The following is a 13910-nucleotide window of genomic DNA, read 5'->3' as shown; positions in this document are numbered from 1 at the left end:
GACAGACCACTGTATGGCGGACCTTTTTGTTTTGCGCTTTTCCAGTTTGTGAATGTTTATTTAGAGACGGAGCTTTGCTATGAGTAATGTGTCCCGTGCATGCAATCCGCATGACATGCATTACCATTCGCCGTATTCCCTACACCAGCATGCGACAGACAATGCGGCTACTCTTTTACTTCATGCATGACTCCGATCCATCATTTTCTTTCCACACAGAGGCACGACTCAGAGATGTATCTGTAACTTGCGGACAGGTGCTACAGAAGCAGAAACAACGCAGTCTCCTCGAGCTGTGACTTCGCGGCCCTGGCATTAGGCACAGCCGCCTAAACACGTAAACGCCTGGTGTGCTGTTGTATGTTTTCTGAGCCCTTTTCCCGCGGAACGTGTTGTTACGGAAACGCATGCTGAGTGAATGGTGCTTTTGCATTTTGTGGCAGGTCCTTACTGCATTCCGGTACAGCTCTCATTCAGGAGGGAGTGAATGAACATTCGTCACCGGTTCATCCGTGCGGTGTGTGCAAGCCTTCGGAAGCCTAACGCGCTCCTCCTTTTTGCGACTTCGAACATTAAAACCTTTCGTTTTCTGCGTTTCTTGACTATTTGTCTGCCGTGCGTTGCTGTCCATCTCTTTCCCTTTGTAAGGTAGTGGCGTTTTCGATGTTCTCTGGATACTAGCCAAGTCAGGCGTCGTTGTCCTGAAACAGCGGCTTGTCTGCAGGTGATTCGCTGCACGATTCACACTGTTCACCGCGACGCGAATTTCCAGCCGACAAGTCACTTGCAGTGCGTGTCGGCTATGCTAGGCAAGAGCAAGGAATTCTTTTCGTTATTAAGACAGCGCTGCTTGGAAGAACGGGCACATTCGCGGAGTCATCCGTCAGCACGCTCGCAGTTCTTTTAGGTGGACCCGTGACTCTCTCTGCCTTCCGTGGTCTCCGATCTGCGCAAACGGGGAAGCAGAGACGGGGAGAGGAGAGAATGAAGTAGAACTGACGGAAAAACGCGATTTTTCTCCGGCATGTCTTGGTGGAGGCCATGGCGGGCGCTCCTCCCCTCGTTGGCGGCCCCTCGGGGCTGCCCCTCGGCTACATGCGGCCCGCTGCCCCCCCAACTTCTCTTCTGTCTCCAGCGATTTCTCCTTTCTCAGATATCGCTCAGGGCTCTTCTGTAGGGGGGGCTGCAGGGTTCGACCCGTTGTATCCTGAGAACGCTATGCCCGACGCTGCAGCTGCTCCACGGCCGCTTGCGGCATCCGCCATGATGGCGGCGGCGGTGAGACAGCAGCAGGAACACGAGGAGCTCCTGGCAGAGGCTGTAGCTGAAGCTGCGAAGTCGCCGCAGCAGTACCTCGTCCAGCAGATCAAGGAGACGTTGCATGCGCCACATCCTCGCCTCGAGGTGTTGTGCGGCTGCGCCGCCGACCTGGGCCACATTCTCTTTGCCGCCTCGCCTCCCCACTATCGCGAGGGCGGGTTGCCCGTTATATCTCGTTCGCCGCTAGTACAGAGCCAACACGCGCTTCTCCTTCAGAAACTGCAGCAGCAGCAGGCGCAGGAGGCCGCGAACGCGTACGCCATGAACCTCGAGGGAGGCCACCGGGGTTCCCCTGAAGCTCAGGGCCCGCAGAAGACGCCGTCCTGCGCAGCAACCGACGCAGTGGCAGCTCAGGTGGCAGCGGCAGAGGCTGAGGCGGAGGAGGCTGGAACAGTTCTTTCTGCAACCGGCCTCATCGGGGGGTCCCTTGTGGGCCAATGCCTCGCATTGCTGGTGGAGATGTTCGCTTGCACGACGCACCCGGTAGTGCGCTCGTCTGCATTCCTCCAGCTCTGGCGGAACCGGCACTTTTTCCCGTACCTCCTTCTTCCCTCGCAGGCCGTCGCAGCGGAGTCGGTGCGCCGCCAGTTCCTCAGTCTGCTGCAGCAACAGCAGCTCGAGATGCGAACTCGGGACATGGCTCTCGAGCTCATCGCTGACGGTGTTGCCCCTGTCATTGGACAGGACGCTCCCCTCACAGAGGCGATTCTCAACACGCTGGCGTCGCTGTGGGGAGCGCCGGCTTCATCTCCAGAGTCCTGCGACGGCCAGGCGTCGTGTGGCGGCGCCCGACTTCCAGGCCGCAGCGACGGCGTCTGCAGGCCAAGAGGCGGAGGGACGAACTCCCCGTCAGACGCGTCGTCGCTGCTGTGCAAGGAGGGGCGCCTCTTCGACCACCGCAGAGATCTCGACCCCCTCGTCGTTGCCGCGAGTGCGCCAGCCACTGCGGCGCTCGCGACGAAGGCCCTCGCGGCGCTTCTGCCGTTTCTCTGCGGCGACGCAGCGATTAGGATTCTCGAAAGGGCGTGCGCCTACGTGTGGAGCCTTCAGGATGGAGAACGAGTCGCAGCGTCACGCGCCGCGCAGCTGCATGCGCACGGGAACCAGCTCGCCACCGCCACGTCGACGGCGAGGGAACAAGGGACTGCTGAGGGTCAAGAAGGAAACGGCGGACACAGTGGAGGCCAGACACGGGGAACCTCGCGCCGCCCCATCCCTGAGAATGCGTCAGCCACTTCCACAGCTGTTGCGAGCAGGATGAGGGCCGACTCTGCCCTGCCGGTGTGCCTGCACAGAGCTTCAAGTTTAGCTGCGTTGTTGGCGACCACGTCTCCGTTGCAGCCGGTAAGCAGCACCGGAGTCATTGCCTCTGCCGAAGGGGGGGTTCCATGCTTGCCTTTTCCATAGACGCCTGCGTTTTCTTTACCAGGTGCTCTTGCATTGCCTTCCCACCACACAGAGAAAAGACCCTGTAGGCGACGCATCCGAGCCTTCGCTGTCTGCTTTCTGATTCAGTTTCAGTGTTGCCGTGTTTCCGTCTGAGCCTGGCCTCGCGTCTTCCCGAGTGTAGTAGAGAGAAACCAGGTCCGTCCCCGTCGGTGCAAGGTGGAACACACTCTTGCGATGCCACCACTGATGTTGCCCCTGTGCATGTGCCGTGTTTGCCAGGATATTGCTGTCTGGGCGCTGCGGTTTCTGTGGCGCTTGGCGGACAGCCTTCATCAGGCGGCGTCTGCCGCTGTGGCGTCCTCGTCGGGCTTGCCTGCGCCTAGCGAGCTTGAAACGTGCGAGGATGCCACCAGGCCTGCGGGGAACCGTTGTGTAGCCGGCATTCATGCGTCTTTTGCGGAGGCGCCCAGCCCGATTTTGCTTGAAGCCGTCAAGGACACTGCACGCGCCTGCCTTGAAGCCTCCAACTTCCTCACGCTGAACCACGGCGACCTCCTTGTGCCTCTGCAGGTAAGAGGGGCGGCGCCAGCATTCGGGCCCTTCTGCGCGTGCGGAGCGTGAGGAAACCCCAAGATGTTCCTGACAAGCAGCACCTGCGTGGGGCTTACGCCGCTAAACTCGCTTTTGCTCCAGTGACCGTGACGTGCTGGTCGCGCTACACTTGTGGGGGGGCGGGTGCCAACGAAGACGGGCGCTAGGAGACTGTCGCGGGAACAGAGGCCGTCGACTACACTTTTTTCTCACGCGATCATCTGCGGCGTATGAAATTTCTCATTGCTCATCTCTGCCGCCACCAGTTCCTTCTCTCGGGGAAGGGGGGGGGGAAGGGGGGGGGAAGGGGGGACTTTCATGCTTGGTATCGTGACACAAGCCGTGTTGACAGCTGCTCTCCGAAGGGGGGCAAATCCGTGGGCGTGGGGTGGAAGCCATTCAGCGTGAACGTCTTCAGATTCTCGGTGCAAGGGCGAAGCTGAGGAGAGGCCGACGGGGCGAAGCGGCTCGTATTTGGTAAAGCTTTCTTAGTGTGTGTTTGTCCCCCCGTTTGTTTTCAGCTGTGCTGTTTGAAACGGGTCTTGGGGCGCTGCTGCTGCTGCGCCGGCACGACGGCGTCAACGTCGCAGGCGCATGCTTGTCTGTCACACGACGCCTCAGGGCAAACAGTCTCACAGGGGTTCCTGGCAACGACTGCTCTTCGGTGCCTGTTGGACCTTGTGCACGCCCATCTCGTGCTGCTGCGGCCTCCGCTCACCTTCTGTTCTTCGCTACGTGTAGCAGCCACCTCTCTACACCTACTGACGTCTTTTTCTGAGCCATCCCCGCCTCAGGAGGCCGCGAGCCGGTCCCTGTCCAAAAACTCCTATGACCGTTCCCAGGCTTTGTCTTTCAGACTTTCTTCCTCGTCGTCCCGTTCAAGTTTGTTTGCTACCTGCCCTCCGGGGTGGGACAGCCGCCCGCCCTCGAGGAACTCTCAGTCTTCTGACCCACGTTTCCGAAGGAACGAAACCTGGGCGCCTTCTTCGACGCCGTCTTCCCTGCGCGTGGCAGATCAGGCTACGCTTTCTCACCGGGAGCTCTGGATCTGGCTTCGCGTGGCTGCCCTTCAGGGTGCCCCCGCCGTCTGCACTTATCTGGCGGTGCTTAGCGCCCTTCTCGGCTGGTGCCTGCCGGAGCGAGTGCAATTCAGGAGACTCGCGCGGGCGACGTTCTCCCTCGTAGACACCCACGCGCGGGCATGTGGGTGCCGTCTCCAGGGGGCGAGCGCGTGTTGCAGAGATCGACAGACGCGCCGACTACGGACGGTAGCCTCTGAGGCGCGCCCTTCCGCGCCGATCGGTGATGTGAAACTCGCAGACGACCTCCGGAAGACGAACTTGGCCTCTGGCCTGGCGTCCACGCAGGAGGCGAGAAAGGACGGGACAGCGAACCCGTTGACGTCGTGCCGCGACACAGAGACGAGAGGTAGTGCCTGGGGCGATGGCGGAAGCCCCACCGCTGGCGAGACACAGAAAAGGAAAAGGGAGGGGAGCGACGGTGCCACCAAAACGGCGTTAAAATCGCGAAAACTCCAGTCAGGCGACGGAGCAAGACTTCTAGATGTCTCCAGGCCACTGGCCACGTCGCCGGACTATAGAGGCGGACGCGCAGCTAGGCTTCCGGGTCCACCGGCTGATGAGCAGGAGCCTTCCGGCGGGGACGTGAGGCCTGCGGCAGACCTGCACCTGCTGAATGCCGCTTGTGCTACTTTCGAAGCTGCGCAGAAAGCGGTCGCCGAGGGGGTAAGCCTCACCGGCGCCCGCGTCCTTGCAGACCTCCAGCAGATCGCCCTGGCACGCCTGAATGGAATCACGCCTTCATCCGCGTCTCCGCCTTCGGCGGAAGCCGCCGACGCTGGAGCTGTCGAAGGCAGCGCTGCAGGGATGGGGGAAGGGAGCGCGGCAGACACTCAAGGCACTGAGAAGACCTGCGACACTAGCGCAGAGTCGTTGTCGGTAGCGGAGAAGAAGGCTGACGTGTCTCTGGCGGGTGAGTCGAAGAAACCTTCCAAGGCGACGCCTGCGAAGAAACCGGAGAGCAGCAGTGAGGAGGAGGGAGAAGAGAAAGAAGAAGGCGAACTGAGTGACGACGAGCCTCCCGCTCCGACTCCACCAAGGAGACAAGACTCGCCGCAGGCCAGGATCTACCCGTCTGCCGCCCCTAAGGTGCCTGCGGTCGCTGCAACAACTTCAGGAACGAGCTCAACGGCGGCATCCCTTCGTCATCTGCCCACCGCACAGGGCGGGTCAAGTATGGCGACGGCAGGGTTACTAGGCTTTGCCCACGGGCGCGTGGGGCTCCATGGAGACACGGGGGCACCTTCTCTTCCGGCGCCCCCCCCAGAGGGGTGGTGCCTGGAGGTCGCGTTGGTGCCAAGAGAGGCTCCGCTGGAAGCACGCCTGACAAGGCGCGAAGTGCGGCTGCCGTTGAGCCGGAATCGCTGTCTTCGTCCGCTTCGGATTTCTCCTTCTCCTCGGACGTAGGGAGCGAAGAGGAAAGCGTGGGGGACCAATCTGCACATGCTTTCTTTTTCAACGCGTTCTCTGACCGCAGTGCGCTCTGCTGCCCGGACGGCGAACCGCCCGCCGCGGAAGGGCACCGACCGTCGCAAGAGAGTGCAAGCGCCGCGGATTCAACCGAGACTCCCGCCCGAGCAGACAAAGCCGCAGCGGCTGGATGCAAGAATCACCACAGTGCGATTTCTGGCAGGCCATTGTGCGCGCGATCCACCTTCTCTCCCGTGCTGGGTAGGAGTGGCGCGGGGCGCGAGGCGCGCGCTGCCAACCGCCGCTCAGGTGGGACACTTGCTGCATTCTGCGAAGACAGTGTGGCAGACGGCCACGTGGCAAGTCGAGAGGACTTGAAGAGGACCTTGGAGCTCCTTCTGCAACTGGGCAGAAAGAGTTCGCAGTCCCCCCGGAGAGTCCGAGTCCTCGCCCTCCTCGTGGCCCTCCAAGCTGCCTCTTGGCTGATCGCTCCCCTTCCTCGAAGGGCGCTGGAGGTCATGGCCTCGAAGCAGCAGAGTCTTGAGGAGACTCGGTCGGCCCCTAAGGCGAAAGACAAGACATCGAAGGGAAGCGCCTCTGTCTCTAAAGCGGGAAAGCCTCCCGGCACTGATACGGCTGGTGCGACGTCGGCGACAGCGGAGACGCCTTCCACAAGGCAGGCCGCGCTGACATTAGTTGTGCTGAAGGAGAGACAGGATACAGAGAAAATGGTGCTGCGGACTGTGGAGACCCTGGCGGATGTGCTCACGGACGAGGACGAAGCGTCACTGCAGGTGCGTTTCGCACAGGCCGGGGGGAGATGACGATATCTGCAGGCAATGGAACCGTGACACACATGACGCGAGACACTCCCGCGCACGCCCTAAAGCCCGCTGGTCCCGCCTCGCACACCAACACGCAAATGCGTCCGCAGACAAGTTTACTGAACACATTCGTTCGCTCGGCCTTCTGTGGAATGGGCCTGTGGATTCAGTCGTTTTAAGTAGTCAAAAGGGGCTGCTGATTGTGAACCGCCGTGGTGAGGGACCCGGTTGCCTGCACCTCATCCCCAGCAGCGGTCGCTAGCATTCCAGGAAGCAGAATGTTTCCATATGAATAACAGAGGCAGGTGCACCCACCCCGCACACGCGTGTGCTTCTTCCCGTATTGCAGATTACGTGCATGCATTCCCTTCTTGAGAGCCGTTTTTGGTCAATCCGTAGTTTTCTCTTCGGCTCTGGGGCCGGTCGTGTTTGACTCCAAGATAACGATGCAGCGACGTACGGTTGTGTGTGTGTGTGTGAGCAGCCACTCGTTGGGGCATGGCTTGGGCGATGTTTCCTCTCGCTCCGCGCACACTGGCCTTCGTTGCTTTCGCGTGTGGCGGACATCCTCTTGACTCGGCTGCGCGTTTTGTTGCCTTCGGCGACCGCTTCTGAGCGAACGGGCGCCTCCAAGCTTGCAGCCCCGGGGCAAGGCTTGAGGGAAGCGTGGGCGCTCCTTTGTCTTCCCTTCTCTTCACCGTTTCCGCGCGTCTCTTTCACTCAGCCTGAGCTGTCATCATCGCTGCCCCCAGAGACAGACTCCGCTTGTCCATTCTCGCCGCTGTCCTCCGACTGTCTGTCTCTCCCCCGTGGCGTTTCTCGAAGTCCTCTGGTAAGGGTGGATGTCTGTCTCACGCAAGGAGACGAAGCTGGCGAGAGCCTGAAGTGCCTGTTCCACCCTGCGCTGCAGGGACAGCAGCCTGGAATCTCGCTCGCTGAGGCCACGAGGTTTCTGCGGGAGCGAACAGCAGCGAGAACGAGACACTTTACTCTCGCGGCGCCGCCCTCCTGCACAGGCGACGGCGGCGGTCTTGGGGCAGCTGAGGGTGGTGCGGGTCACGACGGGGCTGCAGGCGCCATCCGCCGGGGCAAACATTCTTCGGGGATTTTCGAGAGTTCGTGCGACTTGCACTTTGAATGGATCCACGCATATCGAGCCGGTCTCGAGAGGTTCCTTCACCGGATCCTTGAGGTCTACGGCTTGACGCCGCACGACTCTCCCTCGCCGGCGCCGGCTGCGCCTCCCGGACAACTCGAGCACACAACCTCGCCGCAGCTTCAAACAGTTCCAGGGCGCCAACTCGCGCCGGAAGACAGCGCAGTCTCAAACCGGAGTTCTGCCTCCTCGCCCGCTGCCGCGAACCGGTCTTCTGCATTCCTGTTGACTTCAGCCGAGCCCTGCCTGGCGCCTTTGTTCGATTTCCGCGCTCGAGCTTCCGGGGCGCTGTCGCGCCGCGCCCTCTACAAGACGGCAGTTTGCGCAGGCGTTACCGGTTTTCCCGCCGCCTCGTCGGTTTGTTTCAGTGCATGCGCCGCAGCTGCCATGACACCTGAGACATTCAGCTGGCTGAACGCCTTAGCCTTGAGCCTTCGAGCGGAAAGTGTCTTCACCAGGGGCGTAGTTGAACGTGTATCGCCCGCCGGAAGGCTAAAAAGGCTGAGTGCAGACACGGATGCCGGGTCCCAGGCTGTGGCGGAGTCGGTGGCGAGAGGGAGACAGGCAGTGCGAGAAGCGGAGTCACATTGGACACACGCTCTTGAAAGCTTGGGCGCATGCAAAAGCCACGAAGACCATTTCCTTGGGGAAGGCAGGACCGCCACAGGAGGGAAGCCACACCCTGTTCTACACGCGTTTATCAAGGTACGGTTCCTGACGAGACATCCAACTAAGGATAAGGAAGGCGTTCTTCCGTCTGCTACCCCTCTAGCGTTGTCACAGGCGGCCTACATGTGCGCCACTGCGAAGACGGGGGCTTGTGTCTCGTCTCTAGTGCTTTTTTGTAGACCCGTGTCTATGGACGCCGACCTTAGCAGCGCCACCCAGAGTCTGCGTGTGACATATCTTGTGCCTGTTCCTGTCCTGTCTTTATGATTTGCTCTTGTTGCCCTTCTCGCGTCACAGTAATTTATTATGCCCAACTTCGGCCGCGGGGTGCTTTAGTGCTGCCCCGGTGTTTTTCAAGTTTGAGTCTGGCCGTCTTTCTTTTGTATCTGCTTCTAGTTTTGTCCTCACCAGTTTCAGAGCGGGACGACCCTGGAAGCAGGACCTGTGGTTTGTTTTGTGTTTTCTAGTGCAAGCTTCCCTGTTTTCTCTTCTTTGGACTCCCCTGCCCTGCAGGGACGGTTGGCCGTTGCCACTGCGCTCCTCTCGTTTCTCGGTTTCTGCCGAGATGCGTGGTCTAGAAGGCGCCTTCGTCGAACTCCGCATCGCGTAGCAAGGGATAGAGAAGGGAATCAAACGACGGAAAGCGGTGACGGCAGCCTGCAGGACGATGAGGCACTCGAAGAGGAAGAGCTATTTGAAGACTTGCTCAGTGGCTTGGAAAGTCTCAGGAATCAGTTTTCTAGTATAGAAATGCAGTGAGTCTCTTTTTACGGGGTCGCTTGATATATATAAATCGAGATTTCGTGTCACTCCCTCACCACAGGCGACTTGGCGCTGACACGGTCCTGTAGCTCGGCAGCCTGTTTGCATACTTGCGGCGTGAGAGCTCCCGAAGATCACGTGGGGGGATGGGGGGGGGGGGGGGGGGGGGGGGGGGGGGGAGGGGGTCTCCACGCTAGTGTGACGCCAGGGGTCCTATTAGCTACAGGAGTCACTTAATCTCGAGGAATTCGTCACTCAGGCGCGTCTTGGATGTGTTCTCTGTTTCGTTACTCGTCGGAGATAGCAGCGCAGGGGCCGCTCCAGTGCGCCTGACGGATCTTGATCGCCTTCCTCTGTGGCTTCTATTAGTCTGCACTGCCCTGTATCTTGCACGCAGGTTGCCCCCGCACGACCCGTTTTAGCGGTGAAACCTCTTTTGAGTGTTAGCTCATTCGCTGTGTGTGTTTTCAGATTTCGGCACTACACAACGGAGCCGCTGCCCTTTTGCTCAACCTCGCGACGCCTGCTGGGAATCCAGGCTTGCCTCTGTCGAACCTTCGTCCTCGTGACGACCTTCCTCATGGCACGCCTGCTCAAGTCGCAGGTGCTGACTCTACTCTCGAGTCAGGGATTCTCAGCGTGCGTGCGGTCGCGTACGGACACAGCTGGAGCCGCTGCCCGCCGGCCGGGCGCGTGCCTCGACGCCGCAGAGACTCAACGCAGAAAGTTCCCCAGACCTGCGAATGGAGAGATTCTCGGTAGTCGCCCCGCCCCCTGCGGTTCACACCGCGACGGCCCCAGCCCGCGGCAATCGGAGCCTGCAAACGCGTCTCAGGAGAACGAGGGATGTGAGACTTCTCATTCAGGGGATATCGCAAGGCTGCCAGGCGGGATGCCCGCGTCTGACGGGGGTCTGACATTTCTTCGAGTTCCCTGCCTGGGGGTCGTGTTTGTCTCGAACGGGGGGGGATGCGGGGTCGACGCGGGAGTCATGGAATCTGTGCTTCAGATAGCCAACACAGCGCGGCATCTAACCAGGCAGTTTCTGTCGTGCTCAGCGGAACTGCAGGGTCACGAGGAAGTTATCGACCTCCTTCCGCTGTGGCTGGAAGCCAGCGGGGGTCCCTTCGGGCGCGGGCACGCGCCGGCAGGCTGCTGGGCAGCTGTCGAGGACAGTTGGAGAGAAGGGGCGAGCGACAGGAGAGGGAAAGAGGCGCGTGCGAGTCGGTTCCAGCGGGAGGAGAGGCGTTGCCAGCGTTCAGAGCTAGCTCGCTTCGCGCGAATGAAGCAGCGAACACGTTTGGAACGGGCCTCCGCGAGAACCTCAGGGCCTCCAGCGACACCAGCCTCATTTCTCGTCTCTCTCGACGCATGCGCCACATGCCTGTCCGCGTCGTCCACCTCGTCCACCTCGTCCGCCTCACCCGCTGTGCCATCGCCTGCGCTCGCTTCGCCTGAACCAAACACGGATTCCCGCAAGGCAGCGAGCGGAGGAAACTATGCGGAAATAGGAAGGCATGCAAAGCACGAGGGTCGGCATCTCAGCAGCCAGTCGGGGTCCGCAGGCGGAGGGTCAGACACTCCAGGATCTGCATTGAAAGTGACAGAGGCAGCGGCGACCGACCGCGTCCCGTCCCCGTGCGCAGCTTCGCCACCTCGTTCAGCTGCCGCTTATCCTGCGCCGGCGTGCGCTTGTTTTGTGCGCCCATTCTTTTTTCTGCATCGTCTATGGCCCCTCCTGCGAATTTCTGCGCCTCCCTTTCTTCTTCGGCGGCAGTCCTTGACACGCCGAGCCGGCGCGCCCTGTGCGCAGTTGCGCGAAGAAGGCGTTTCATCCAGAGCGGCTTCTTACGGCTCCGCAGCAACGGTTGCAGCGCCTGGAAGCACCTCTCATGGAGGATCGCAGAGAGCATCATCGCCAGGACTTCTCGAGGGAACGGTATGGGATGCAGAGGTCAACGATGCAGCCTCTGTCATGCGGACCGTAAACGCGCCTGACCTGAATGAACAGGCGGAGGATCTGTCTGGATCGCATCCGCTTGGCGCCTCATTTTCTGAGAGCCGGTCGGCAGACGATGCCGCGGCGCCGTGCCGCCCGGCAGCTGACTCGAATCCACCACCTCAGGAAAAGCAGAAAAGTACCGCAGGGGCCCAGCAAGAGGGGGGGGAAAATCGCCAAGGGGTTGCGATGGATGAGGGTGAAGAAGGGGATATCTTCGAATCTGACAGACCTGATACCACCCAACAGCGCTGGGCCACGGCGGAAATCGCTGAAGCAGAGAGTGACGTTGAGAGAGCGACATCTGATTACCGACATGCAAGCAGGGGCGACGGACTCTCAATTGCCGCTTCACACGGAGTCAGCACGCCCCCAGGGCGGGCTGTAACGGAAGTGGTAGCTACGAGCAAGACAGAAGAAACAGCACGCGAAGGCCGCCGAGACCAAAACGGCAACGAAGCCACACTTCAAGCAAGCTCATCGGACGCGGAAGGCGGCGCCCGAAGCCCATCTTCTACGCACGACTATTTTGTATTTTCCAGCGGCACTGAGGCCGGAGAGGGCGAAGAGTCTCCTCTTCTTCGCAGAGCCCTCCCGCGGGCTCTGCTCGCGCAACTTGTTGCCTTGATTGAGCAGTGCATGAACACGCCGTTTCCCCTGCCGCCGCGTGTCTTCAATCCGAAGTGTCTTCCGTGGGTCGCCGTGCGAGCGACACTCAGCGGGCAGGTAGGACGGGCGTGTGCATGCCCTCGAGAGCGTTGCGCAGGCTAGCCAGCGCGTGTGCTGCCGACAGACATGCTTTCGTGCTGAAGGGCGTCTCCGCTAGACGCCTGCGAATCTCCTCACGCTGCCTAAAGAGCACCTGGAACTCAGAGGCCGCTGACGCTGCTGCATCGCGCCGCGTAGGGGGAAGGGCGAATGCTGGATATTGGTCAGCTTGCTGCATGCCGGCCCAGCCAGGTTCGTGCCGGAGGTGTACGGCGGGCGCGGCTGCCGCCGCGCATCCCGCGGCGCGGTTGTCGACAGCGCTGCCACGGAGTTTGCGAGGCGAGAGTGAGAAAGGCTGGAATTACGCCTTGAATGTCGGCCTGAACGCTGAACACTGTTTGACACCTTGCTTTGGTCTGCTGTTGCATGTAGGAGGAAGCTGCTCGCGGCCGTTGCGTGTTCCCCGTCATCAGGTTCACGGGCGAGTTGCGAGATGCGCAGGTACGGGCGACTAGCGGTTGGGTTTTTGCGAGTTCCGCCTGCCTCACGCAGGGGATGAGTGTTCATTTCAACCCGTTTAGACCTTCTACTTAGCAGCGAGGTGCCCAGGCGACGCGAGAAGAGTCCGCGCTTGTCGCCGCATGACGCGAATGTGCAGAATGCGTCTTGCTGAGCGACCGCATGGTGCGGTGCGCGGAGACTCACCCTCAGCGTTGCGGTGCATCTAGATATTTGAAATGCCCGACGAGCTACCAACCTGCTCTATCTCGCTTAATAGTGAATCAATTTTAAGAGGGGTTTTTTTCTTTACAACAATAATACTGACATTTAGGGTTTAAAAGGATCGCGTGCAGTTAGAGATGAACTTCTCATCATGCGTGGGAAATTTGTGCTTCGCAAATGCAGGCGCAAGTGTTTGCGGCGTGGGCATTTGTGCGGCTTCGTCTCTCCGTCGCAACGGGCCATGGCTGCGTTCAGCAGTCTGCGCTGCATAACACTCTGCCCGCGGCCGACAAAGGTGAGGGAAGCATTTGCTGCGCTAGCCAAGAGAGAGGCAGCTCGCCTGTGACCGCTCAGCGGCGCTTTGTCGGTGACCACAGCCCTGTGCTTGCTTGCCCCGTTTTAGTGACGTTTTTCTGACCTTTTCCACGCTCTCCAGAGTTCCCACGTGCAAGCGTGCCTCGCCGCTGCGGCGTGCGCAGCTGCATCGAAAACGGCAGCTCGTCTGCAGAGGACACACCTCCTCGCCTGGCGTCGTGTCTGAGTTGAAAAAGACAAGCATTCTTTAGGTCCTGTTCCCTCGGCTTCCCTCTAGATGGAGCACGCGTGATGAGACCGTGCTTGTGAATGCGCCCGCGTATTTATGACAAAGATACCCAGCTACCACACTGACGCGCCGAGCAGCTATAGCGACAAGGTTGCCTTCTGCATCTGTCGTTTCTGTCTCGCTTTTGCGGTGTGTGGGGTTTCCAGGTCAAGGCGTGATCTTCACAGAAGACATCCCCGTAACTCAGCCGGTGCCGGGTTGCGTGGATGCCTTCTCAGCCGCGGCGGCTGACGGCGGCAACCAGCAGACAGGGCCCTACGCAGGCGGCGTGCGGAGCTTCTCGCACACATGTATCCTCAACGCAGATATGGAGATGTTGCCCTGCTTGCTGGTCGAAGCCGTGCCTCTGGATGCTGATCGCAGAGTTATTGGAGACAGAAGCTCCACCTTCATCAGTGTCACAGACTCTCAGAAATCCATGCCCCTGTAGCGCACCGGGAGCTGACTCGGGATGCGCGTTTGTGGGATGGCGGCACACCAAATGATTGAGCATGTTTCCACGTCCGTGCGGACGTTGCATTCACTGATGCGGGGCCTATAAGGCGACATTTTGCCGGCGCGGTCTGTGCATTCTGAAGCGCGGGCACACTGGCAGCATTCCCTTTGCCGAACGCAGTTGTTGTCCGGCGAGAAGCGAATACTCTTCGCGAACAAGGTTCGGAAGCCGATCTTGCTT

The 13910-nt window shown here is 60.3% G+C and overlaps 1 protein-coding gene across 1 annotated transcript; it reads left to right on the top strand.

Annotated features, from left to right (window-relative positions):
* Nucleotides 1–1041: 1041 nt before the first annotated feature.
* On the top strand, nucleotides 1042–13664 carry BESB_046110 (uncharacterized protein; the record flags this gene model as incomplete). The annotated part of the gene is made up of 9 exons (XM_029363062.1): nucleotides 1042–2664; nucleotides 2989–3279; nucleotides 3822–5782; nucleotides 5857–6583; nucleotides 7098–8563; nucleotides 9672–11925; nucleotides 12340–12408; nucleotides 12814–12925; nucleotides 13381–13664. The coding sequence occupies 9 exons, from the start codon at nucleotides 1042–1044 to the stop codon at nucleotides 13662–13664; spliced, it is 8787 nt and encodes a 2928-aa protein (XP_029220428.1).
* Between the last annotated feature and the right edge of the window lie 246 nt (nucleotides 13665–13910).

The sequence above is a fragment of the Besnoitia besnoiti genome, chromosome III (genome assembly GCF_002563875.1).
Source record: "Besnoitia besnoiti strain Bb-Ger1 chromosome III, whole genome shotgun sequence".
NCBI lineage: Eukaryota > Apicomplexa > Conoidasida > Eucoccidiorida > Sarcocystidae > Besnoitia > Besnoitia besnoiti.
This window is presented reverse-complemented; position numbering and strand designations above follow the sequence as displayed.